The sequence below is a fragment of the Trachurus trachurus genome (genome assembly GCF_905171665.1).
Source record: "Trachurus trachurus genome assembly, chromosome: 5".
Classification (NCBI taxonomy): Eukaryota; Metazoa; Chordata; class Actinopteri; order Carangiformes; family Carangidae; genus Trachurus; species Trachurus trachurus.
The window spans coordinates 18723197-18750306 of record NC_139896.1 but is presented as its reverse complement, the minus strand read 5'-3'; the positions used below and the strand labels follow the sequence as shown (position 1 = coordinate 18750306).

At 43.8% G+C, this 27110-nt stretch overlaps 3 protein-coding genes across 3 annotated transcripts; all 3 read right to left on the bottom strand.

The window, feature by feature from the left end:
- Positions 1 to 2617: 2617 nt before the first annotated feature.
- Positions 2618 to 4094, bottom strand: LOC310985993 (P2Y purinoceptor 1-like). Its single transcript, XM_083971679.1, has one exon. The coding sequence runs from the start codon at positions 4037 to 4039 to the stop codon at positions 2915 to 2917; it is 1125 nt and encodes a 374-aa protein (XP_083827805.1). The 5' UTR covers positions 4040 to 4094; the 3' UTR covers positions 2618 to 2914.
- Positions 4095 to 7458: 3364 nt separating this feature from the next.
- Positions 7459 to 12456, bottom strand: LOC310985664 (CCN family member 5-like; the record flags this gene model as incomplete). The annotated part of the gene is made up of 5 exons (XM_083971283.1): positions 7459 to 7746; positions 9250 to 9482; positions 9984 to 10232; positions 11327 to 11543; positions 12400 to 12456. The coding sequence occupies 5 exons, from the start codon at positions 12454 to 12456 to the stop codon at positions 7459 to 7461; spliced, it is 1044 nt and encodes a 347-aa protein (XP_083827409.1).
- A 4262-nt stretch (positions 12457 to 16718) lies between these two features.
- On the bottom strand, positions 16719 to 26836 carry LOC310986264 (serine/threonine-protein kinase 35-like). The gene is made up of 3 exons (XM_083972110.1): positions 26269 to 26836; positions 23591 to 24332; positions 16719 to 18685 (listed from the first exon to the last, which is right to left on the bottom strand). Exons 1-2 carry the CDS (start codon positions 26765 to 26767, stop codon positions 23614 to 23616), a joined length of 1218 nt encoding a protein of 405 aa, XP_083828236.1. The 5' UTR covers positions 26768 to 26836; the 3' UTR covers positions 16719 to 18685; positions 23591 to 23613.
- Positions 26837 to 27110: the final 274 nt, after the last annotated feature.

Genomic DNA, 27110 nt, shown 5'->3' with positions numbered 1-27110 from the left:
ACAGGTGAATGTGGTCTGTGGTTGCTAGTTGGTTTGGGTGTTTCCTCCAAGCTCTTACACACATTCATCAAGCCACTTTGTGTTTTTCTTACCAGACTGTGTTTACAGATTCAGAGAATGTGAGGGAGGGAAAATGGTGAGATGTTAATATTTATCTGTAGAGACAACACAGTGTTGTACTGGGATCATAGACTGTATATAAAAAGGCCTGGATCCTGCTCAGACACCAGACCTCAAGTACTGAGGACGCAGATAGAATGAGTTGTCCGACGTGACCCTGACTGAAAGACCAGAATATTCAGAAGGACAGAGGGCTCAAAAGCTCCTTACAACCAAGAGGTAGATGTTCATGTGTTGTTTGATTATAAAGCAGGTCTAGGTTCTGTATTACAGTAATAAAGTGAAAGTATATTCTTGCCCTTTAAAGTCTGAGACAGGAAAATGATTCTGAAAAAAGGAAGAAAAACACTTCATGTTGTGATGGATGTGTGAAAGTTCCTGTATTTCTTCAATAAAGCAGGCGTCACACCAGGAAAAGAGTTGTGTGTGTTTTCAATTTGTTGGCAAGTACTTCATGAATTCTTATCTTCCTGCCCTCAGTTTAACAAGAGACCCCTTATGGCCGTTGTGTGCCTTTAAATGGGCTAGGGGAAATGTTGGACACTGGAATTATATCCTTATTGTGTTTATGTTCCTGTTTATACCTTGATGAGAACTAGATTCAAGCTGATGTTATTATTCCTAACTACTAGGAGCAGAGCATGTCACAGATCTGATAACAGGGCCCAGAGCACAATCAGACCTCAGCCTTGACTTCCTGCAAGACGGTACAGGATACTTTGCTTTCTCAATGAGCACTTCCACGGAAAACCTACTGAACAACAGAAGACTTTTCCAGTAGAGCATTTACCCCCAACTCTCAGAGCCACAGTGCTGCTCCAGTATTTATGTTCATACCGACTCTGCAGAATGCAAATGAAAAGGGATCAGCAAGCACACTCACAGGTTAAAGCAATCGATGGGTGCATGGCTCGTAAAAGCATAAAAAGAGTAGAAAGGCCAGCTCTCTCAAAATGTCCTTTTGGTGTTTTAATGAAGCAGGTGGCGAGGTACAAATGTTTCGACTGCAATATCTTCCTCAGTGTATCTGCAGAGTGTAGCATGTTTGTGGTTGTCCCACCCTTTCCTGAAACCATGTGTGAACCATGTGAAACTGTGCCATGAAAGTGAACTAGTTGTAAAATGTCCCTAAATGTAATGATACGATACAGTCCTAGCTGCTGTGGTGGTGAAACTGTGAAATACTTCATACCGTAGTGACTTTATAGCTTCTGCCAAACTTCAATTAGGTTCCTCAAGGCTCTAGTAGGTAAACTTTACTACTAACTGTGTGAGGCTTTACTGACAAACAGGAAACAGACCTTGGCAGAGATGCAAATAGACAGCAGCTCCAGTTCCCATGTTAGCACAGAGTAAGTAAATATCGGCTGCATATAGTCGTAGTAAGCTACACTCTGCACACCTGCACTATCTGTATCTCCAGTGAGTCACTAAAGAAAGCTGCCTGGACCAAAACGTCTATTCTGATGTCCATGTTAAGATGTCAAATTTGTTCCTCTTAAGACGATAGAAATATAATAACACTTTTACTCATCTATTTTGTCTGAAGATAACAAACATTGTTGTGAAAATGTAATTTCTGTTGCTTTAAGGTCAAAATAGATGTTTTGGACATCAAACCTCCATGCAGATCAGTCACAGTCAATCAAGAGATTCCTCCCAAGGCTCAGGTGTTTCTCCTAGGGTCAAAATGTAGTCTTCATTTGTATTTTCCTTCTAAGTTGTTATATTATCACCTCTGTCTGTCTGCCTGTCTGTCACCCTGGTCGTAAACCACACACACACACACACACACACACACACACACACACACACACACACACCTGACATCAGAACACCTGATATACACATCATATCACCTGATGTTCTTTCAGTCTAATGAAGTGACATCTGGAGCCTTTAAACTGTAAACACTGACTTTTTCAGTTTCATCACCTCGCTCATCACTACCTGCTGTTGCTGCAAGTATCATCCAGGAATGCAGCTCTACTGCTTTAAGGTAATAGTTTGGCATAAGAGATGAGGGATAGTGTAAGGTAGTTCTACATAGTCACCTGTGATAAATTCAGATCAGCATGTGCTACTCAAGAGAGACGGCACCTTTAAAAACACCCACGTAAACACTCCATTTCAATGTTCGCTTTCACTTATAACTTCCTTCGAAAACAATGCTTTCCTTTAGCGCCACATTTTTTTCAGTTGCAAAAAATACCGCAACTGAAAGTACACACACACGTGTTCACACAACACGTCAACGAATAACCACAACTCAAGCAGCAAGTAGTACTGTACAGGTACAGTTGGGGTCGTGTGATAATGGTAGAGAAACTTCTTTCTCTGATTCTGTCACACCCATACATCTGACCACTGGTGTTTCCTGGCCTTGCAGGTAATACAGAGGAGAGTTCAACACTTCTGTACTTTTATTTCAGAAGCTCTGACAGGATTTTTGCATGTAATGGTTCACAGGACATTAAGAATATTTTTACATAGCGGTTTTTGTGCACCACGTCTGTTCATCCCATGCAAGGCTCCTCCTGTGTGTTGGATTAAACAAGTGAAAGCAAAAGTTCAAAAGTCTCAATTAAACACAAACCCTGCCATGTGAACAAATGCTGCAGCTGTAACAGTGTAAAGGTCATGAGAAGGTCCATACACTTGGACTGGACCCTCAGCACAGAGCTCCTCCACCAGGACTGAAGCACATAAAATAACAAAAGGCAGGATATAAACAGCAGCTTTATAATACTGACTCAGTGCAGTCTTTTTTCTTTATCACACAGGTTGAACACCTTCAGCAACACTCAAATTGTTTTTGCTCTTGCAGCTCAGAGACCTGATGACCTCTGTCCCCTGATAACAGTTTACAGGCAGTCTTATTGTTCGTTGCTGGTAATAAAAGGGACTTTGACTGAAGCTGCTGGTTCACAGGCGAACTGACGGGGGATAAATCCGTGGTTCTGCTGTAAAGCCCGCCTGAGCCCATCAGGTCAGCAATAGACTGCCGAGCCCGCCGGGTGACGTTTTGAAACTTCACGAGAAAATCATCGTTTCCAACAATGTAAATGAGTGGGTTTAACGCGCTGTTCAGACACGCCAGGCACCGACCCACCTGGTGCATGATGTAGACGTTGCGGAAAGTGGGGCGGCAGATCCCGCTCAGTTTCAGTATCCTCGTGTTCAGGTTGACGTTCCGGAAAACGTGGTAGGGGATGAAACAGACCGAGAAGAGGATCACCAGGATCACCACCAGCTTCAGGCACCGCTGCTTCAGCACCGGGTTCACGTTGGCTTTTCTGGCGAGAACCACGACGATGTGTCCGTAACATGCCAGGATGATGACCAGGGGGATGGCGAAGCCCGTGACGGTCCAGGCGATGCTGTACGGCAGGTAGCGGTGGACCAGTTCGTTGGAGGTGGTGTCGAAACACGAGGCAGAACCGTTGTTGTTTTTATCAAAGAACATGTCTGGGAGGATCTGAACGATCACCAGGAGCCAGACCAGGGCGCTGATGACCACCGAGTGCCAGCTGGAGATCTTCCCCATCACCTTCATGGGGTGCACTATGCCCAGATACCTGTAGATGCTGATGCAGGTGAGGAAGCCGATGCTGCCGTAGAGGTTGAGGTTGAAGCAGAAGCGGGTCATCTTGCAGAAGGGCTGGCCGAACTGCCAGTCGCTGTTGCTCGCGTAGTAGTACACTAGAAAGGGCAGAGTGAACAGGTAGAGCAGATCCGCCACCCCCAGGTTCAGCATGAAGATGTTGATGTTCCCGATGTTGTTCCAGCTGCTGTACACGCTCCTCAGCCCCCAGATGTTGGACAGAGTCCCGACCACGAACACGGTGATGAACACGGGCGGCAGCACGCTGTGCGTAAAGTTCAGGTTGATGGTCCCGCAGGTCCCGTTGTCAGACATCTCCAGGGTTTAAGATCGCGTTTTCATTCGAGTGGCAAATACAACAGCAAGACAGTGGCCGCAGCACACATCTCCTCTCCTCCGGGAACAAGTCCAAAACCGAAACGAATACGAAACCAAGAAAATTCCCGCCCATCTCCTGTTCAGGCTGACGCATACAAGTTGACACCAGGGACGCGCACAGAACAAATCACAGAATGTATTAATCATCATGATCAGAGCAGAACAGGAAAGACGACCTACACACTGCTGCCTATATAAGTAGCCTAATATAGCCTATACTGTGTATTAGTAATATTGTAGGCTGCACACACACAGAGAGAGAGAGAGAGAGAGAGAGGGAGAGAGAGAGACACTCCCTCCTGCCAAACAGTGTTCAAACAAGTAGTAACATTTACAACTCAGAGAAGATTGTGCAAGTATTTAATTACAACCATAAGACATGAATAAATGTCACTTTAATCAGGTTATCAGAGTTTTTGAAAGTGAAAGGAACATCAAAGCATTATGCAAATGAAACCTATGAACACTGGTTCAGTGTTGTGTAGGCTACTAACATGTTATTATTTTCTTTTGGAAAAACCCTACACTTACTGTAAGTTGGCCTCAGTTTCACACTACCCCAGCTCAGTGTGTTGATATCTCAGGTTGGCACTGCGTCTGGAATGTAGCACTGCATCAGTTTAGATGTTAATCATGGACCTGGTTTGCTCCCCTGTCTGGATTTCTAAAGAATTTTCATCATGCAATATGAAAACTTAAAAATCTAACTTCAACCATAAAGCTTTCTCTTATTTCAGCCTTTATCTACATTAATGTAGACATTAATGTAGACAAAGGCTCCATATTTTCCCTTCTTGTGTGTTTTATTTGAAATGTTGATCCATCGGAAGATATGTTTGTTTTATGAACCAAAAACATCTCAGTGTAGTTATCTACTCTCACAGGTTTCTCTTGGGAGCTCTGCAGTGAGCCAATCAGAGGAGAGGAAGCTCTCAGAGACACTAAATCGTGCAAGCTTGGATGGTGGCTTAGATAGATATACTTTATTGATCCCAAGCTGGGAAATTACAGAGGCTTTAGGTTTGTTGTGACATCACAATATTACAGTTTTAAGTTTTAACACTCAATTTCTGAATACAGGCTGTGTGCATTTATCTGTGGACTGTGGCTTTGATGCTTTCACAGTATTAATATAGAACCTAAAAATCAAAAAGCACATGGGCATTTACCTATAGAACTTTAATTCCCCTAACATGTAAGCTTCTAGATAATGTATAAATTAATATTTCCATGATTGTTTGAGCAAGATACCTGCCTTTCTTCAGGGACCAAAAACATCTTTGTATGCCTAAATATTTATTCCTGAGAATGGACAAAACTCATGAATAAATAAACATATAAACTTCAGCTCACTTACAACAACTGCAACATATAAATGGTTACAACAGATTTTATACAGAAAATGAGGGAAAAATCAAAGTCAGTTTTTTGTTTTTGATTTAAGGGATATAAACCTCTAATACACTGTTTTTATCGATTGAGCTTCTGTTGAGCACTTGTTGAAATTATATGTTTATCAGGGTAAAACATTCAGTTAAGAAAAAAGTGTGATTGCGGGCCTCACTGAAATGAAAAATGGCATATAGATTTATCAGAAATGTTATTGCTGACTAAAACTGCTACTTAAATGGCGTTTTCTATGGTTTGGGTTTGGCTCTCACCCTCTCCCACCTGCTCTGCTACCAAACAGACTGCCAGCAATCAAATTCACTGCCTTAAACAAAAAGGTTTTAGCAGCTTTGAGCCAAGCAGATGGTGACTGACTGATGTTTTACCTTTTACCTGAGGAGGAACCACAGACTTGGATAGATTAATTGATTCAGTCTGTCTCCAGTTGACACTCCCTGTAGATGCCAACCTGTACACTGAGGGCCCCTGAGGGGACCACATGGATGTTTGGGGGCTTACCAGATACATCCAGGAACGAGACTACACTCAACTCAACTCATAGTCTAAGCAGGAGGCACAATTAGGGCTCTAATTCAAACTCCCAGGCACTACTCCAGGTTTGTATTCATAGGACAGTTGAGCCATCAGATGCACCAGGACAAAATGTAAACAAACTTGGCTATGAACAGACTGAGTTGTAATAAGCTTCCAACCCATAAGATGCTGGCAGCAGTGCAGCTTTTCCTCAGTGGATGTTTTGAGGCTAAACACGTATTTATGTGGAGATAGGGTTAACCCTTCACAATCTTTTGGGGTCGTGCTGTGTTGTGTTACAAGCTTGTCTCTTATTCAGAGTCACTATCAACCAATGAGAACATTGTTATGGTCACTGACTGGCTTTATGCAAAATTCAGTTTGAAATGAACTGAAGCACTAAGCTCAAGTGTAGACATTTTTGTTTCATTTTCTGCTGTAGCAGTAACAAAATGCTGCCCGAGGCCAGAGGAGGTTAACTTGAAACTTGAAAAGCTGTCACATGCAAATGTGTTATTAATCGTTTTGTATGTCATACTTGATGAAACACTCCAGTGTTCCCTCTCTTTTAGCTTTGTGTTTGGTCTCCACCGCTCCCAGAGTCGAGCACCAGGGGATTTCTGGGGCTTCTTCAAACAAAGCAGACGGAACCAAAACAGTAACAACAGCACACTAAAATGCTGTGAAGAGCTGAGCGGATTGGCTAGTTTTCTGTTGGTCTGCAGCTAAATGGGAAAAGCAGGAACTGCAGGTGAATGTGGGAAAAATGTTAGTTAAGTTAACTTTACCTTGTTTTTGATGGTGGGGAACTAAGGGTCGCTTTTCCGCTGTTTTGCTAACCTTCCTCTTGGCCATGTGCATTTGTTTTAAACGAAGCTGGTGAGAAAGCAATCCATGGAGCAGTGGATAATGCTATATATTATTTACGCGTTATGTTGTGTGTATTTTTGTAGTGTTATCTGTCATCAACAAGAGATTATGGGTTACGGGGCGCCTTTTGTGTTGCGGTGCCACTGACACCAGAGCTAGGACACCGGTTCAGGGGCACTGCTATTGCAAGGTTGGCAAAGAAGGCAGAGCGCCTCCATTCTCCCTGTAACAAGTTACAAGTCATTTATTCAACCATCACAATTACTTTGAATCTGCTGAACTAAGGTAAAAAATGAAGCTGTGAAAATTCTGCATAGTTCCTCTTTAAATCTGGATACAGATTAGTACATGGGAACCAAGTATGATGACATTTACACACTCGTTTCTATGCACGTTTGTTGTTGAAAGTCAACTTTCACATCCTGATTGTAGAATTTCTATAATTTTGAAATATTGGCTCAACATCCTGCTCTGCTACATTAGTCAGTGGGAGTCTGTCTGATCATCTTTGTCTTCTGGTTCCTCACAGATGGGACCTGCCCCTCTGCAGCTGCAACTGGACCTCACAGCCAGGGCAGGACAGTCCGACCGGCTGTGGCTGGGGATTGGCGGCAGGTGGATATGCTACAGGAGCAGGACTCAATCATCATGACCTGCTGCTGCATGAGCCTGCCCTGGGGGCAGCGGAAAAGCATCCACACCGTCCTGGTGTGTGAGGGGCTGCAGCAGCCTCCATCTGGACAGGTCAGGGCACAGAACCTGGGACGGTACGCTCTGGTGCTCCAGCAACTTTGGTGTTCAAGCTGGATGGAAATAGGTGAACTGTAGCTGCTCTCACACACCCTCAGCAACTGAAACACACAGTGACACAGTACATGCATTACAGTACTTTGTTATTCACTGTAACACGTAGTTAGTCATTGCCCTACGTTATGTGTGGTCACTTCCTGTGGGATCCACAGTTGCCAGGTTCCTTATCAAAGATCTTTGATAAAGTTTTGTGTTTACAGCGTCAAGACAAATGTTGTGTGTAGTGTTTTGTTGTGACATGCACGCAGGTTGTGTAATTCAATGTAATATTTGTTAGATTGCCCCAAAAGCTAATGTTATTGTTAGTCCAGTACATGTCACAGAGATGATCCAACCAAAGACATGAACCTGTCTTGTGCTGTCTAAATAAAATACATTTAATTTAAATGCTCATTTATTTTGTTTAAATGTGTGGTACTATGACACAGCTGTGTTACTGTGTTGTAATTCAGGGGCCCAAACCTTTAAAGTCAGTGGTTATCATTTCACCATGCTATCTACGTATTTCCTATTTACTGTTTTTGATCTGAACTGATACAATAACAGTCTAATCCTCGGGCTGTCAGATATACGATTCTTATTACCGCTGATATGTCTCTTGGGACAGATGCATTTCTCAGCCATTTCTTAGGAGGCTTCAAAATCAGGGTTGAGCCCTCTCAAAAGTTAAATTAAGTATACTGGTATACTGCCGTGCATAAGCATGTTTATGTTGTGTCGACATTAGTTGGACCCAACAGCTACAGTCTACCTTTTGGGTTTGTATTTCATTTAGGCCTACTTCTGATTTTTACATAGGAACATTTGTAGACTAGTCTACTAATCTACTAAAGCCATATTAGCTTGTGAGAAAGTGTAAAAAAACAAAAAAACAATTATCTTATTTAAATTTTAAATTTATTTGTGATTACTATAGTAATTAAGTTGTCGTGAATAAAATGTCTGCTGATGGAAACTAGACTCCTGTGTTAGGCGTTTGTTAGTGCTGTGCTGTTGTCCCACCGATATCCTCCAGGGACAAAACTTATTAGGAAGAGTGTTTTTTCCCAGGACCAATGTGCATGAATCGTTGGGCTTCTAAGAATTGTGGTGTTAACAGTAACACACGTTTCACTGTGAGGTTATAATGTCACTTGGTATCAGTTTCATCTTGACTTTCCTGCAATGACAAAATATTTGCTGTGAACAATGGGTGTTGTCCCCCCCCTTCTCAGGAACTACGCGACAGGACATGAAACATCTTTCACATCCTGCCTTAAAACGCACCTTTTCAGACAAGCCTATGATGCTGAACAAGACCTGTCAGGATCATAAACTGGTCTTTGTTACAGTTGTGATGCTAACATCTGGGTTGGTTTACAAAAATACATCACCTCTGTGGTACTCTATGATATTCTTATTTCTTATAAAGGGTCTGTTTATAACTGGAGTTAAATCCACGTGGATGATGCTCAGACACACAGTACAGCACCTCAGTATTTGTATAAAGTATGCACATGTTGTTAGGAGGAACTGTACTTAACATGTGTTGATTATATACTGACCGATTGCCGCCTTTGGAGCCCGGGCAACAGACCTTGGCACGGCCTGACTTGGCAGAGTCTGGTCTCGGTCTGCAGGAGACAGGCCCGGTTCCTGTTGGTGGTGCGGGTGGAGACACCTGGGCCGCAGCTGTGGGAGCAGGGGCTCCAGTCTGAGGTCCTCTCAATGCAGTTGGAGATGGAGCCAAACGGCAGGCCAGACAGCCCACCCCCATGATCCTGACGTGCCTGCTCAGCTGGAAAAAAAAAAAGAGAGTGGAAAGTATTGTGTGTGTGTGTGGGTTTGTGTGCATCGGGTTGAGAACTGTTTGAAGTAGGTGTCTTTGATGAGAGCTCATGGGTGAAGAAATACAGCACATAAACAGTCTGGCATGTTATAAACTGCCGCTCAGATGAAACTAGTCTGCTAAGAATAGTGCTCACGGTTATTTTATCTTCCTGCCACCCCTTCAGCTTTGAAACACATCACAAGCACCATCCGAACCATTGTGTTAGCGGAGCATGGGTCCATACAGTTAAACAGCTTCAAAGAAATTAACTGAAAATCATCCAAATGCTTCAAATCCTGGCGAGAGATGAAAAAGCCTCATAGTCTTCACTGTAGCGTTGTTTGGTGCATTTTTCTCCTCAGCAGGTTCTCCTGACCTTATGTTATTCTGATGACTTCAGCGGACTAACATGTTGACATGTGTTTCCAGTAATCTTTGTTTCGTTTCTCAGCTCACTGGCCTGATTACCTGCTGATGGATTTGAAGAAATGCTGTTGTCTGTGCCCTCACACACCCACTCTTTGCAGCAGCGGCCCGGCAGTCTCACCAGCTGGGGGCTGGGGCATTTATCGGCAGGTACCTGCAGATCATCGCTGCACAGGGGGACGCAGGACACGCCTCCTCCCAGGCAGCGGCAGAGCTGGGCACAGGAAGGCTGAAATACCTGTCCTTCCTCCAGTCTCCTGCCGTTCACCTCACAGCCCAGCTCGTTCTGACCTGTTTGAGTGCGTGGGGGTGGGGGGGGAGTGCAAGTTATGAAGAACATGTGCAGACAAGGCTCTACTGGGAAAAAAAGGGTGTTATCTTCCAGTAATTACTCTAAGAGAATTAGCAAGAAATACTGACTTCACTGAATCACAGACTTTACACAGAACCATGCACTGGCCTGGAAGTGTTCTTCTGATGATGGTTTGTCCTATCTACAGAAGAGGTGCAGCTATTAGTCAGAAATTAAACATTTGTTGCCTCACAGAAGACACAAAAACTCACATCAGTGTCCTGACCAAGTGTTGCACGCCTTTATGGGCATTTTATGTTAATGGAATTATATTGTACGTTTTAGAGTTTCCTTTTTTTGTTGTTCCATCCATGTTGTCATTTCATAATTTTTTGTTTCATGTTCAAAATGAATTCTAAATGAAACAGGAAATGCAATCAAATGAAACATCTGTACTAAGACCAGATGTGCTTATACGGAGCACACATCCTCTGGCAATGCACACCAAACAAAGGAGCTGTGGTTACATGCTTGTGTGCACACCGAGAGCAAATCTTACATCACAGTTTTACACTGGTTCAGACAAAATGACAGCTCTGAAGCCCAAACACAGGAAACACTAAAACCTGTGCAGGAAAGCTCACATTAGTTTTTTGCTTTCACCACTGATTCCTTCCTTCATATCATGTCATATGACACTGAGCAGTTTATTGATAAATAGATAATACAGCAGTCTAGTTTTTGCATAGATTAAACAAGGACATGGATCACTTAAAAGTACCATCTAATACATGTGTGCAGCTATTTCATTGTTTACCAGAGCCTGGAAATGAAGACGTTTTAAATGAATCTTACAAATCCATCAACAAAGGTGTATTTCTGATTTTTAGTTGTAATGACTGGTAACTGGTTCAAAAGCAACAATCAATGTTGTTTGAGCTGTGAAGGATGGTCAGGTATCAACACGCTCCAGTGGTTGAAATGTAAGAATAATGCATGAGACACAGAAACTGGTGCTCTAGCGGCAGCTGAAGTAGCAGTAGCAGTTTTATGTAGGTGCAGTGTTACAGGTGGAGTGGTGTTGTGTTCACACCGACACACTGTCCTGGTCCTCCGGGGAAGCTGGCGCTGTAGTCACACTGCAGGCCTCTCTGGGTGTCGCAGGGCAGCCGGTCGGTGCAGGCCTCACCCTCCTGCCTGGCACATACCTGGCAGCAGCCGCAGCTGTCTGACAGCAGAGGAATGCCGAAGGGGCAGCGCGGCACGGTGGACGGACACTGACACGGACCTGTGCACAGCTGGCACCACACCTGGAGTGAGAGGAAGAACACGACAGTCTCTGTTTGCACTGTTGAGACAGTAGATTGTTGTGCATACTGTTGGTGTTAAGCTAAGTTGAAGTCTTGGCCATGTTTATGTAAAGGTTATGTTAAGGTAATGCACACGTTTCCCTGACAGTAATGTATAGAGAGGAAATAGTTCCAGGAAGAAACACTCCCAGGTTCAGTGTAATTAGAACATAACTTCTGCAGAGACATAATCCTCCACCATTAGGGACTCACTTTTCAGTGTTAAAATAACATTATGTAAATTCAAACCCTTTTAGCAGTCTGCTGTCTGAACACTGTGTTCAGACACAACAAACTGTAAGAGGAAGAGCACAATCACATCAGGTGAAGCTGCACGACCACGCGTTAACCACATACTGCTATCAGAAATACACACGTCATTCATTTTCCACCACTGCTCACAATAGCCGTCACCTACACACAGACACACAAACCTGCAGTTTGTGCTGGAGTTTAGTCACAATGTCTCGTGGGACAGTCCCACTGGGAATTCGTTGATGATGATCTCACATCATATACAATGTGTTAACAGTTGGTTAAAAGGTTCAGATCTGACTCTGGATTTTTTTTTACTAATGACTGATTTGAACAGCATCATAACCTCAGAAATCCCGACTCTGTAATTTTTGTGATTCCCATCATGCTGATGTCAAGACTCCCCCAACCCAACCAACAGAATATAACAGAACAGAACAGAACAGAATAGAATAGAATAGAATAGAATAGAATAGAATAGAATAGAATAGAATAGAATAGAATAGAATAGAATAGAATAGAATGCTGTGTCATTTCACAGGTGTCCTCAGGCAGCTCTTACCTGGGTGATGATACACAGCAGTACTGAACAGACCAGCTGGAAGGCTCTTCTCTCCATCCTCATCACCTCCGTCTCTTCTCTGCTCAAATTCGTTTGTTCACTCTCACCTCCTTCCTCTTCTCCTCTGGAGAGGATGTATCTACTAAAGCTGACCGCCTCAATACATTTATACAGTCTGGCGTCTGGGATATGATGTCACAGGCAGCGGACTGCAAAGTAAATAGTTCAAGGAGAAGGTTCCCAGGTCTATCACCACATTCCTGCCGAACCTTTTCCACTGCCACCACAGGAGGTGCAGGCTTAAGCCAACATGTGCTGCCTATGAGACTTGAGAGAAAGAACTCATTTGAATGCTAATGTAAGTTAGTTCACAAATATGTGGTCTCCCAATTGGGGAAAAAAATCTGTCTTTTTTTTTCAACTTGGTTTATTTCTTGTTGTTGCTTTCCACTGGATATACAATACATCAGCTAGCACTGCAGTTAGTGTTGCAACAATTCTTTCTTTATTCTTTATCTAGAATAATAACTGCTCATGGATGCCCATGAAAAACAACTTAAAACTTTCCTTCTACATGGTCTCTCATCACATCTGCACACACGCTGGCAACAAAAATGCTTTTAGCTAAGCTAACCTTAATCAAGCTTTAGTCAAGTTGCGAGTTCAGGAGAGGAGCCAGCGAAATGTATAGGTCACATAATAAGCTGCTGCATGGACCTTAACTCCAATATTGTACTACGGACAGCACTACATTTCTATTAAGTAAGGAAGGAATACATTTTCTTTTAACTTGAAAATGTTATATCATTGCACGCAGTGTTCATCACAGGAGAAGAAACCATCACAGAGATTCATCCTATCTTAAATGTATCATACACTGCATTAATTACCCTGACCAATCATCATCACTGTCTATGAAAGAGGGAATATGAGAACACAATGGCTTCTTTTGTCAGGTGTGTTTTTGTGGTTGTTTCTCTATGTGCAGCTTTTCATCCTACAGGTCAGTCAAGTCATTCTTTGGGTTATCCCAGACTCATAAGGTTGTGTGAATACTGTGTTCACAAACATGCCGAAATGCATTTTTGTTCTTAAATTGTTTAATGTCAAGTACTAAAAAAAACACATTGATACTTACACTTGGGGTCTGTAGCCTACTCTTAGTTCATTGTTCTGGTTTAGTCTCATCTGACTTGTTGAACATGGTGAAAGATGTAGCACTATAAAGGTTCACACTGTGGTTTCTTTAGTTTCAGACATCTGCAGCAACCTAAGCAAAACTGAAAGGAGACAGAGGATTTGTTTGATGTTGAAGCTACATGTGGAAACTGTAATGCCCGACGAGTGATCTGAACGTGGCCGGATATCTGTAGTGTGGGATGATGTTTTGGAGGAGCGTTGCAGAGCGAGGGGTTTTTGCCGGATGCAGAACATTTTATCTGAACTGTATGCCCCATGTACTGTAGCAGAAGGTAGCCTACTGTCTGCAAACAAACCTACTATGCAGAGAGAAGAGTGGTATCAACAAAACTCTCTGCTGCCCCCAACTGGCTGAAAATAGACATAGATATAAATATTTTATTTATTCAGTACTTATACAATGTTCATCCATCAGTCCACCACTGGTGGTATGTGCAGGGCCACAGGCCTTTATTTAAAAGGTTGGAACAACTTTTCTTCCTCTGCTGCACTCTGTCTGTAACAGGATAACAGGACCAAGGAGACAGCTTCAGTGACTGTGCACAGCCTTTACCACATATGAGTATAATTCAAAGTCAAATTCATCAGGTTGGAGCATGTGGAGTCTACAAAGCTGCCAGAGTAAACCTTGAACACTGAATCTAATATACATGCATCTGGTGTACTGGAGATGTCCCACCAGTTGGTGGCAGTGTTGAACATGTATTTGCCTGGCCCTTTTTTCTCAGCTGTTTTGCTGCAGGAAATAAAATTTCATGAAATGTCATGTGTCCGAGAAGGAAGTTCTGACTTCTTGAAGATCCACACCTCTCACATTTAAGGGAAAAGGGCAGAGACTGAAGCTGAATTTCTCATCAAGTGTTTCCTGTAAAACTCACCGACAGGCCTTTATCCTCACTCTCCTTGTTTGTGAAGTCATAGTGTCCCCAACCCACAACTTCCAATCTGGTTTCACTGACTGATCCCAGGTCCGATATCTCTCAACTTTTAGCCTCTGTTTGTGTCATTGTTGAGGGCTTTACACTCTGTCTCAGCTGCAGTTTAAATGAGAACAATACAATGATTGAACAATGAAGATCAGATCAAATAACATACATTTAAAGAAAATGAAACTGAATTCAAAACATTCACCTGCTTGTAAGAAGCTGACACCTTTCCAATCACATCCACAGACACAGTCAGATAGGTACCAGTTATCAGGTGTGATTGACGGGCGGTTATGTGGCTCATTGATCTAATTTTAACCAGCTCCAAATCATTTGGTTAGAATGAAGATAACAGCTGAGTGATGTCGTACTGCCTGTTGATTAACTAGGGACATGGTGGATGACCAGAGAGAACTTACAGTGTGTTGGTGGTAAAAGGCTCGTGGCTTTGGATCAGACCAGTGTCTCAGTAACGCCTTGAGTGAACTTCTTCAAATTTGGTAAAAACATTCACTTGCGTTCCAAACAAAACAGATTACATTTTCACAAAACATAATTTTGGTCTTAAGGTGCAGTACTCTACATAACTGTATTCAAATTTGGCACAAACATCCACATGGACTCACTGAACATTTTTTAGCCATCACCCAAAACCTGACTGCTATTCACACTAAGTTTCACACAAATACTAGCAATAGAGATATGATCTGAAATAAGTGTGAGTGTAGATTTCCAAGTTGTTGAAATTGCCAGTAAAAGTCTGAGGTCGTGGGTGACCACTGATCACATTAACCTGACATATACAGAGTAGGTTTAATATGCTGTATAGGTCATTGATGTCCATCAGTTTGGTGTCAGCTGAAATTAGTCTTGGAACTGGATTTGGACAGAACATGTGTTGTACAAGTGAAAAAGATGTGCTCTGAATTAGCAGCACATTATGTATTTGCATGAGTTTTCTGAAGTTGCATTGCCATTGAGTTTGTAGTTCTGTTCACAGCACACAAAAACATCTCAGCTCATTTTTGACACTCCTTGTGAATAACCCACTCCCCGTTTCTACACTAACTGTGGAAGGGAAAACACAGAAATTGTTCCGACCAAATCCACATTTTCACTGGAAATGAAGCACCCAGGTAATCACAGAAACCAGGTCACACAGATGAGAGGTATTTCCAATCTTTATTGAAACAGAGCTCTGATATGTACAAAGTCAGCATTTAAAAAAACAAAACAGATTCTCATTCAAGCAAATGGCTTCTGTTACATGAACAACCACGGACTGGAAATCCTGCTGAACTAAAGGGTGAAGTCACCTGAACGCAACCACATCCAGGTGTCTGGTTCCTGTCGGGATGAGAAGCAGAGGACCAACAGCCATCGGCCGCACCTGGACTGATCCACAGTGAGTCCAGGGGGGCGTGGGGTTGCATAGAAGAGTGTTGCAAGTAAAACAAGTGTTTAGTCAGAGCGACAGGAGAGGACAGCGTCCAGCAGCTTACCAGGACACGACAGGGGGGGGTCAGCTTACATTACATTTCTCTAATTTAAAGTAAATAAAATCAGTTCTGAATAGTATGTCATAATTTACTCATCTTGACTTCAAGATTTCCACCCAGCACAAATATCTTAACAGAGGTGAGACACAGGAGGAGAGCTGAGGTGAGTCTAAGCCAAAGGTGTGTAAACATCTGTATCAGTGTAAACCTAGTTCCCACAATGCAGCAATACAACAGAAACAAAACAAAAAAAAACTGAGCCATGTCGCTGACACATGCCAATACTTTTTAAAACACACAGTGAGAGGGAAAACACACCTGACACACACCAAGCGGCTGCTCTGAGGTTTGCCAGCTCTGGTTTCTAACTGAGGAATGTGTGTGTTGGAAAAAGAGATGATGGCTCAGTAAAGAAAAGGTGAACGTGTAGAAACATGAGGTAGAACAATTAAAACACAAGGATTCTGTTCAGTGACCCAGGTCCCGGTTTAGGTCAACACACAACATTTAAGTTTTTTTGTTTTCTTCAGAACTTTGGTTTGAGGAAAAACAGAAAGCTGTGAAACACACCGACAATGATTTATACAGGTTTTTTTTTCTTCTTTCCTTCACATTCATTTTCTGGCCACATACAATTCACACATCCCTGGAGCTCTTTTAGTCAACATTAGTATCAAAGCAAGAGACAGATCCAATGTAAGACCCAAAACAACAGGGACAAAATGCAGGAGCAGCAGGAATTTAAATGGGCCTCCATCACTGTTGACAAGTCAGAGGCTCGACTGTGACTTTCATTTCCCTTTAAAACCCAACGCCTCTCCATAAACAAATGAACAATTATCAGTATGCCAAATCTCATGTCCAAATTTAACTATTATTTATTTTTATTTTGGAAGGGGGGGGTGAATCATCACGTCCACATATCCTGGATCAAGCATGTTGAGTGTCACATCAAAGATAAAATAGCAGCGAGCCAAATCTCACCTGACTACCTGTCAGTTTCAAGGCACCAGAGGTGTGAAGAGTTATATTAAAGGCGCAGATTATCACATAACCTGCATGTGGAAGTCTTCGGTCTCCATAACATTCACTCTTTTCACTCAATAGGTCTAATCCAGGACATGTTCATGATTGCAACCTGTATTAATAACTCATGTTCTCACATTTAATGATTGTAGAGTGTTTTAAATAATAATAATATTAAAAAGGCTGCACCACCCCTCCCAAAAAAAACTTAAAAAAATTAATATTTATTAAATGGGACGTTGCCTTTACGATCCTAATGTTCACATTCAAACAAGTTCAGGACTGACAGGTAAGTACCACAGAAATGTGTTGTACCTGTTGAGTCTCCATTGATCCTCTGGACAAACATGATCACAACATGAGAGTAAAGACCCCCCAGGCTGAAAATGTTATCTAGACGCTGATAAATGAAACTACTTCACTAAAAGCTGTTTGCATCATGACGCTGCAGATGATGCTGTGAATGATTGAGCAGGACTTAAAAAAAAAAAAAAAAAAATACTGAATTCACAGGGGTTGTTTTTTAAATTCCAAAAAGTCGTGATTAAATCTCTGGAAAATGAATTAGGTCGTGATTTATACCGTTACTGCAAAAACTACAGATACTGTGACACAGGATTAGTACAGATCACCCTCCTGTGTCATTCACCTCCTGTAAACCAAAAGACGTCTGGAGAAATCTACACCCGACTGTAGAGGAAGAGCAACGACACACGTTTCCTGTCAAATCTCAGCAGGACGACATTGGTGGCACTGATGTTTACCTGAGTGCTGCTGTACCGGCAGGAAGGAAGGAGGATAGTCAGCTCAGCGACGCATCCGACACAACACCAGACACCACTGACAAAACAACGCAACGGATAAAACTTCCCTCACATCGAGGAGGGAAAGTGTAGCAGCAGAGTGTGTACGTACGACTGTGTTTTGTGTTAACGATCAGACACATGGAGACCACCACCTCTGAACACACACTCACTAACTACATCCACGCCACTACGCTTTGTTGGAAAACTGATATTTGTGCAATGTTTCCGCCTCTCATCTGTGTGATTACAGAGTTTTCCAGCTCCATAGACTGAGACTTTAGGAAACACTGCTGACCCTGTTCTAAGTTTGGAAACTCTAGGTGCATTTAACATGAATATGAATCGCGAGTGTTACTGCCCTTGCCGTCTTTAATGCACCTGTTGTTCAGCTATTGACTGTTCCTGGTAACAAACTGACTGCAGAGTATCTGCTTCCTGTTTACACTGGCTCACACAACCAGCAGTGTATGTGTTTGAAAAAGCCATTTATTAAATAAAAACGTAGTAGTGTGGACGTAGCACCTACAGTGTCACTGTCTCCTGTTTGGGGGGAGGAGGGGGGTTCTCCAGACCTCTGTTCTGTGGTGGAGATGTGGCTTCATCAGGTCAAACAACAGGCCTGGTGTTTCTCTGGGGGGGGGGGGACAAACGGCCGGTATCGGCTCTAGCAGACGACCTCACTGTAAACAACGTCACAGAAAAACAAACATCCCACCGCAGCCTCCACGCTGCAGGACGAACCGCTTCCTTTGCTTCTCCGTTATCTTCACAGTCTTCAGGTGAGCACAGGGGACCCTCAGAGGTGTAGCAGCTCCAGGTAGAGACGCGTCTGCATGAAACAAACAGGGAGTCAGCAACAATCAAACAAACTGTTCAGGATGGATAGAAACATGAGCCACAGTTTAAAACACAGATTAGACTGAACTAGGAGACAGCAGAGCGATAGACCTGCTGCATCTACAACCTGTCTGATGACCTGTGTAACCTGTATCACTGTTTGGTTGAGTGACTCATAAAAGAAAAAAGACGACTTTCAACCATTTCTCCACCACCAACATCAGACCAGCGTCCACCCATTTAAGGAAACACACAAGCATACAGATAATAGACAGGATTTTCTAGTAGGAATAGATTAATAACATTCTAGTTTACAACTACATTAGCAATGATTTCCCCCAAGATCTTCAAAATCAACTGAATTGATTATTGCAGCAGCTGCAGTTTAACAACCTGCTGTAGCACAATCCTGAGCCAAGTGTGTGACCTTTGTTCCCTCCTGAAAACAAGCCCAGGAACAAAGGTTGCTTATGTTAATTACAAAAAGGAGAGAGAAACTTGTAATCCCTGTTTACAATATTGAACTGTATCATTTGGATGCTGCATTATCTCTGTGATAAAAAGGCAGTGATAAATACCACGCCTCTAAAGAATGGTCATGTGATGCAACGCATCAGTAATCTGGTTAAACTCATGAAAACTGAATCCGGACTCCGGAAACTATAATTGTACCATCAAAATAAATCAATAATGGTTGCATAGTTACAGGAGCAGACATGAGGCTCTGTCACGAATCTGAACCACTGAGTGCGGCTCTGAACGCAGAGATGCTGAGTCAGTGCAGCACTTCCTCGCTGCTGCAGCAAACAGCAGTGCCCACTGCAATGCCCTGCTCGCTGTGTGCGCACTCAGACAAGACAACAGACTGCACACACACACAGATCCAGTACAGCCGCAGAGACGACACACAGACACGCACATCATCAGCACAGTAAATCTATCTGACAGCAGGTCGACCAGCTGACCGGTGCGCTGCCAGGGGATCATCAACATGTGAGCCAGAGACGGAGCCTCTGTCCTGCAGCGCCAACAATCCTGTTTGGCCTGTATGTAAACACTTGTGTGTACAGCTCATCCTGATCCCACACACCACAGTGTGTGTGTCATCAATATATTTTCCTCATGTTACATAACTGTCTTAAAGGCAGGCAGGGAGTTAAGAGCCTCATCCTGCAGATGGAGAGTCGTTTTAATGGATGGAGCCGACTCATCGCTTCATGCAGCATCTGAGTCTGGACCACAGAGTCGTGATCTGGATTCTCCCAGAGGAAAACAACAACAGCAACAGCAACATCTGCTGCTGATAACAGGGCTGTTTGACTGAGCTAATGTCCTCTGACTGCTGCTCCTTACTGTTTAGACTAGTGATACCCCAATCGATCTGCCAGTGATCCGCCAGATTTTCATTAAAATGTGATCAGTGGTACATGCTAAGCGGCTGAGTGAAGCTCGGTGTAGCGTTTCCCCGAGTACCACTGTTGTTCACTGCAGCAGACCACCAAAACAACCCAGAGCATGTAAACCACGTGGAGCTTTCACCAATAGATGATCAGCAGCATCTTATCTGCAGCAATTACAAAAAAACAAACAAAAAACCTTTACACCACAGTTTGTATCAACAAGTTTAAACAAAAGCTAAACAAAGGTGCCTCAAGGAATTTATCTTTTTAAGGTCAACTGAACCACTGCAGGGAGAAATGTCAGCACATGCCCTTACAGAGTGTGCACACACACAAACACACACACACGCCCACACAGGTGCAGGTTCAAACAGTGTGCTGCTGGTCAGACTGGTAACATGGATCTGCGCATAATGACTAATAATGACTGCACATAATTTCAAAACTGCGGCTCACTCTCAGTTGAAGGCGTAGCTTCAGCATTTCTGGTTTAATTGATATATAATCAAATCCATAAATCACAATAAGTGCAATATCCAAAATATCCAATATCCAAACATCGCTGTATGTTATTAAATTAGCAGTGTATGTGTTGTGTTGCTATAGAAATGTCCTGGCCGACAAATCATATTCCTTAAAGGGACATGTTTGTTTGCTACAAGACTTGACAAAACATACCGTGAGAATGAAAATCAAAAATGACCATTTCCAACTGAAAATGCATTCACAACATCTGTACATATAATCACACTGTGATGTTTTCTGTTCACAGTGACTGACAAGAGAGGTAAAGGAGGAGACTTATTGTGTGTTAACCTGGGTGTTGTGTATACAGTGGGGAGAAAAAGTACTTGATCCCATGCTGATTTTTGCCCTGATTTCACTGGACCAAATGTACATTAATTTTATGTGATGATATTACTTCTGGATTTTTTTGTTGATATTCTGTCTCTCTCTGTTAAAATAAACTCACCATAAAAACTATAGACGGCCCATTTCTCTGTAGGGGGAGCAAACTTACAAAATCAGCAGTGGATCATATACTTATTTTCCTCACTGTATATGAATTCCAGTCAGAGCTGGAATCAATAGAAACCTTTGACTACTGCTGAGTCACTTGTGTGAATGTTGATCGAACTCTTTCTCCAGTGCTTACAAAATCCTTCCACTAGGAGCAGGTCGGCGAGGATCTCTAACTCTCCAGCTGAGAGTGGACTGGCTGATGTAACCCCTGACTCTGCAGAAAGCAGAGTGCAGTTCTGCTGGTTTGTTTGCACCCCCCACCCTCCCCCATCCCCCTCCTGCTCATGCACACTAGCACCATCCCCCTTCGAAGAGGAGAGCTCATCATGGAGGCTGGCCAAACAAAAGGCAAAAGGTCTGCAACAGTCCTAACGCATCGTAGAGAATGACTCGGCTGATCAAACAGCACGGAGAAATGTCAAATAGAAACTTAAAAAAGGAGGAGACGACACTTGCTCACTCTTCAACACAGGTGTGTGTGTGTTCACATCTGTGGCTCCGGGGGCTTTGGTTGCATAAGCCGTGTCCTGGTTTGCTGCGGCACAACAAACACTCAACACACTCAATGATTGACAGCACAACACACACACACACGGCACTGCAGTAACTAAATATGTGCCCTGGGCGACACGCAGTGACCGCACCCTCACTCTGCACAACAATTGCTTACACACATGAGGACAGTGTATGTTGCGTGGAAAGGAGGTGCATCACAACCCAACATCATGACAACAATGTCAACAACCTGTGTCTTTATCGTCACCCTGTGTTGTTTGACGAGGTACACAAACATTACAAACCGTATAAACAATATATAAAGTGAAGGACAATTGTGTGGAGGGATAATCAACAAGAAGTGTGTGCGTTGTATGGTTTTTAAGGTAGGACATGGAGGCAAAGAACCACACGACGCGAAGCGAAACTTTGGTTTATAATTGTCGCATCTGTCGCACATCTGAAGTTGCCGCCGGTATGAGCGGTTTTGATGTGAAATATTCGCCGCCGAATATTTCATTTCATTTCCGTGTCTTTTATTCATCATGTCCCTGGTGTGTAAGGGCTGACACACCTGTAACACACACACCACATTACCATACCTGTATACTGAGCATGTGTGATGTGGTGTAAACAGGAAGCAGGGTTGTGGTTGTGGGGGAAGATTAGTGGTACAAGGTTTGATGTCGACTGTCTGATTGAGTTTCAGGGGATTTGATTAAAAAAAAAAAAGAACATAATACAGAACATTTGCAGTGACAGCAGGAACCTTGTGTTTGCAGTGTTTCTGAACAGCCAGCACTCTTTTAATGACGAAGAGAATTACTCTCCAAGGAGAGAGACTCTCACAACCTGGCTCCTCTTTCACCTACAAACCGCCGGTCACTCGTGGACCGGGGTGGGTGTGGTCAGAGAAAAGGTCAACGGTCGCAGAGCAGAGTTAGATATAACATGTGCTGAGCTGAGCTGACCCATCCAGGTCAACCACAGACGGAGGGTCAGTCAGCCCACCCGCAGTGTGCAGGTCTGCAGCTGAAATAGTCACAGATAGCACTGGGCTCCACAGGAGGGTCTGGGGTCCATAGAGCTTTAAACTGTAAAACAACACACCCACACACCAGTTGGATAATCAAAATGATGTATTAACGTTAACGACAATAGGAACAAAAACCTACAACTGCTGTTTAGTTTTGTAAATAAAACTTTTTTGTTTGTGTAACTGATCACTTTGTTCTTCTAATGCGTCTGTACGGGCAGGGGTTGTGGATGGGGGGGTCCGGCTTGTCTTAGACAAAAGCAGGGGGGGGGGCTTCAAGGAAAAAAGGTTGGGAACCACTGACTGACCACAGGTGATCAGACCACTCATCACAAGAGACGACGCAGCTCATTCACACAGCAGCAACTGTGAAACTCAGCCACACTCAACAGTGATCGCTGACCCTCAACCACATTTGTATTGATAACCAGCTCTGATTAAACTGATTGAGTCACTGATTGATTGAGAAGAGACAACGGTTCACTAGCGGAACAATGGAAAAGGTGTCGTAGACACTTTTAAAAAGATAAACAGTGACACAATCCAATATCTGTTGACATGTTTGCTTCATGTAAAAGAGTTTCAGTGCTTTATCTTCCTTGGCTGATCTGACCTGTGGCTCTGGTGTAAAGGAGTAGGAATATGCTAGTTCAGCGGTTGAGTGCTGACATTTAAAAGGATATTAGAGATTAGACTGTTTCAGTGGTTTTCTTATACAAGTCTAAAACACATTCTTTCACCGATGTGAATCTACTGCAGGTGATACAACGACTATGAACGACTGCTGCGCACGACCTTATGTCAAATAACTACAACAACCACTTCAAAGGGGTAAAGGCCATGTGAATACGGTGCTACGGTCACTGAACTGAGAGCAGTGGCACATGTTAACACATTGTACCAGTGATTCAGAGACGGGGCAGATATGTTTAGATGTCAGTACCTGTAAAACGCTGCGGTCCGGGGTCACGCCGCACACATCACCTGGTCCATTCTGGCCTGCAGCTGGAAGGCGTCGGGCCGGTCCTGAGGGTTGACGGCGAGCATGTCCTGAAGCAGCTTCTTCACGCCGTCAGACATGCATGACCTGCGTTTCTGCGGGATGCTCAGCACCATCTTTGGGTTCTCCAGCAGCGCCTCGCCCACCGGCACAATGTCCGTTCCCTGTCTCACGTACGTCCCCAGGAGCTCCCGCTTGGACTCCGCGTCTATGAAAGTGATCCTCTCTACCATGGCCCATATGATGATGCCCAGGGCGAATATGTCCGCCTTGGCCGTGTAGTGTCCCTCCCACACCTCCGGGGCCATGTAGAAGTCCGAGCCGCACGCCGACGACAACCAGAACTTGTTGACGTTGACATTTTTGTTCTTGTCTTCGCCTTCTTTGCCGTCGTTGGTGTTGCCCAAACCGGCGCAGACCTTACTCAGGCCGAAGTCGGCCACCTTGAGCACCGGGTTCCCCGACTTCTCCGAGATGAGGATGTTGTCCGGTTTCAGGTCTCTGTGGACGATGTTGTTCTCGTGAAGGAAGGCGACCGCGCTGGTCAGCTGGAGCATGAAGCTGTTGTTAGTCCGTGGGTCGGGCTGCCGGGACAGGATGAACTGGTTGAGATCGCCGCCTTCGCAGAACTCCATGACGAACCAGAGGTAACACGGCTCCTCTGGAGGACTCAGCACCCTCTCACCTGTAACAGACACACATACCTGTTACTCACAGTCGTACAGAGCTACGCAACACCAGATGTTTTCTGTAAAAAGCAGAACATGAGGTTATGACCCACAAAAGTCACGCTGGACATTTTTCTGCTTGGTTCTGTGACGGCGTGACGTCTGAGTTATAGCACATCATCCCTGATATGTGGAATTCTAGGTTTCCAGCACAAAGCAGTAAGTGACGCAGAAGAGTTAAAAAGGTCATCAGTTATGACTCAGAGTGATTAATTATTCAGACATTACACAGCACATAGTGGCAATGGTTTCCTCCACACTAATATTGTTTTTTGTTATGATTCCTCTTCCCTTCAACACAACTCTGGAGCTTTCAAACACTGACAATGAGACTTACAGGTCTTCAACTCTGCTGAATCCGATTTAACATGAAAACTTGTTGCTGTTCCAATGGACAGAACCTGAGACCTTCGGAAATGATCACATAGACCCCCACAAACGCTCCCTCATCGGTTCACTTAATCTCAGCTACCATTGGTGAATGAATTATGGTTGTTTCTGCCCCTTTTTGTCTTTGCTGTTCCTTGTTTGTTGTATTTTTGGCAACTAACCAACTGCTGAGTAGATAATCTGCTTCCTGTTTACATTGTGATCGATGGTGGAATAGATAATAGATATTCCGATCCTTAGCCTTAGTAAAAAAACAAAAAAACAAGCACACAGTGATGTGAAAATACACCAGTGGAAATTAGATGGCCTGCATTAAAAATCCTACTGAGGAAAAGGTAACTGCTTATTATGAGTGGCATATATAGTGTTGATATATGTGATAGGCCTATATGATTAATATATTTTATCATCATTATATTTGATAGATCAAACCATGATGCGACCGCACTCTGGAGAAGTTGGTACTTACCCCTGAGCTGTAGTGAAAGTAACATTAAAGAAGAAAAGAAAAATAACAAGTAGATGTGCTTAGCTAGTTAGTGAATAACAGACTTAACCCTGAGCCAACATCTTCAGCAGAAATATAACTCCAAACCAGAGCATACAACCTACATGAAGAGGTCTAAACCTGTATTTTCAAATCAGACTGACTCATCATACAATTCATTGTACAGAAAACACCACTGGACCCTAGCTGTGTTTTCCAAGGACACTGTCCACCATGCAAATACACAATGTACAGGACAATAACCCAAAATATGACAACAGATAAGAAAAGTAACTCAAAGTTAGTGTTGGCACCTAAAATAAATCACTTTCCTTCACAGTCTGGCTATGTGCTGGACACAGATGATTAAAGACAGACTTTAGAAAATAAAACAGGCTTGTGTTGACGTGTTATGTGGCACTGGCACTACAGAAACTCCTCTGAACACAGCCAACACTGTGGACTCCATTTTGGCGAGTCTCAGCCTTGGGAGCTCCCTCTCAAAATCGGCCCATCCCCCAGCGAGCCAGTGTCATGGCGACATCAGCTCTGACTGAGGGAAATCTAATGAAAACAAAAACTACAGGCACTAAAGCTGTCGGGGGGGAAACATCTGCTGAACAGCTGTGAATATCTGCTACACGTTAACACCACAGACACGTATCATCCTCTGGGTTATCCAAATAAACCGGTGGGCTGATTTATAACCCATCGAAACTGATCATTGATCCGCCCCTGATAATCATTGGGCCTAAGAAGTACAGCTGAATATAAATATAGTAAACTAACATCTAAATCCGAGCAGCTGTCTCCTGCTTAACATAAAGAATCAGAACTTCATTAGAAATACAAGGTAATCGTGGTTAAATCTAACATATGGGACAAAAAGCAGCGCCCTCTGCCACAACAGAGGAGTGTGTGTGCAGCTCAGAGCTGCTTCTCCCCCTCGGCGAACAAAAAGCTGCAGTTCGCCCTGTGTTTATGAACCTGGCGGAGACCGACAGGGACTCACTCACCTTTCAGCGAGGTCTCCACCAGCCGCAGGTACTGTTTGGACCGCTTGTTCCCGTGACTCATCTTCTGGGCCATGCCGTTCCTCTGCAGCACGCACTCCTCCAACTGCACCACGTTTTGGTGCCGCTTCTCTAGGCTCGCCAGCGCCCAGAACTCCTGCAGGGCCAGCTCCACGTTTTCCGGCGCGTCGCAGCGCAGCTTCTTCACGGCCACTTTGGCCCCGGACCTGCGGGCCACCGCCTCGTACACCACGCCGTAGGTCCCCCTCCCCACCTCCCGCAGCAGGTTGTAGCGGGGCGCCAGGACCCTCCGCTCCAGGCCGCCGTCCTGCTTGAAGAGCCCGGTGTCCTCCTCCATGTCATGGTCTTCTTCTTCCGTGTTCCCGACGCTCAACGACCGCAGCACATTGGACTCGTCAGCTCGCGCGCCGGTTTGTCGTCTGCAGTACGCTCGCGCGCTCCTCGTGCGTCCCCGCCAGTTGTCGCCGCCAACTTTATCCATGCGTCCACGTGAGCTCTCACGACTCAAATATTAGACCGAAAAGTGTCCACATGTTGTCCAGCAGCAGAGCCGTCGCTGTCTCTGATGTGACGGGGAAAACAGAAGAAAGTTACTTACTAATGTAGCTTACAGAGGGGAGGAGGGGAGTAAAGACCCGCACAGTGCGAGGCAACAGTTCCGGTCGAGACCTTCAAAATAAAACTCATAATGTTAAACGCGTTTCCTTTTCTATTCTAAATGCAGTTAATGTTTTTGTTTGTGTTTTAGGCGATAATTAATTACTCAATATATAACAACTGGCACCAAATTAGCGTAAATAACCGCGTATCAACACACAGGACAG

Excerpts from the sequence above, each read along its gene's own strand:
- LOC310985993 (XM_083971679.1), bottom strand. The coding sequence starts at position 4,039 with ATGTCTGACAACGGGACCTGCGGGACCATCAACCTGAACTTTACGCAC.
- LOC310986264 (XM_083972110.1), bottom strand. The coding sequence starts at position 26,767 with ATGGATAAAGTTGGCGGCGACAACTGGCGGGGACGCACGAGGAGCGCG. Across the intron at positions 24,333-26,268 it reads GGTGGAGACCTCGCTGAAAG|GTGAGAGGGTGCTGAGTCCT; the intron begins GTGAGTGAGTCC and ends TGTCTGTTACAG.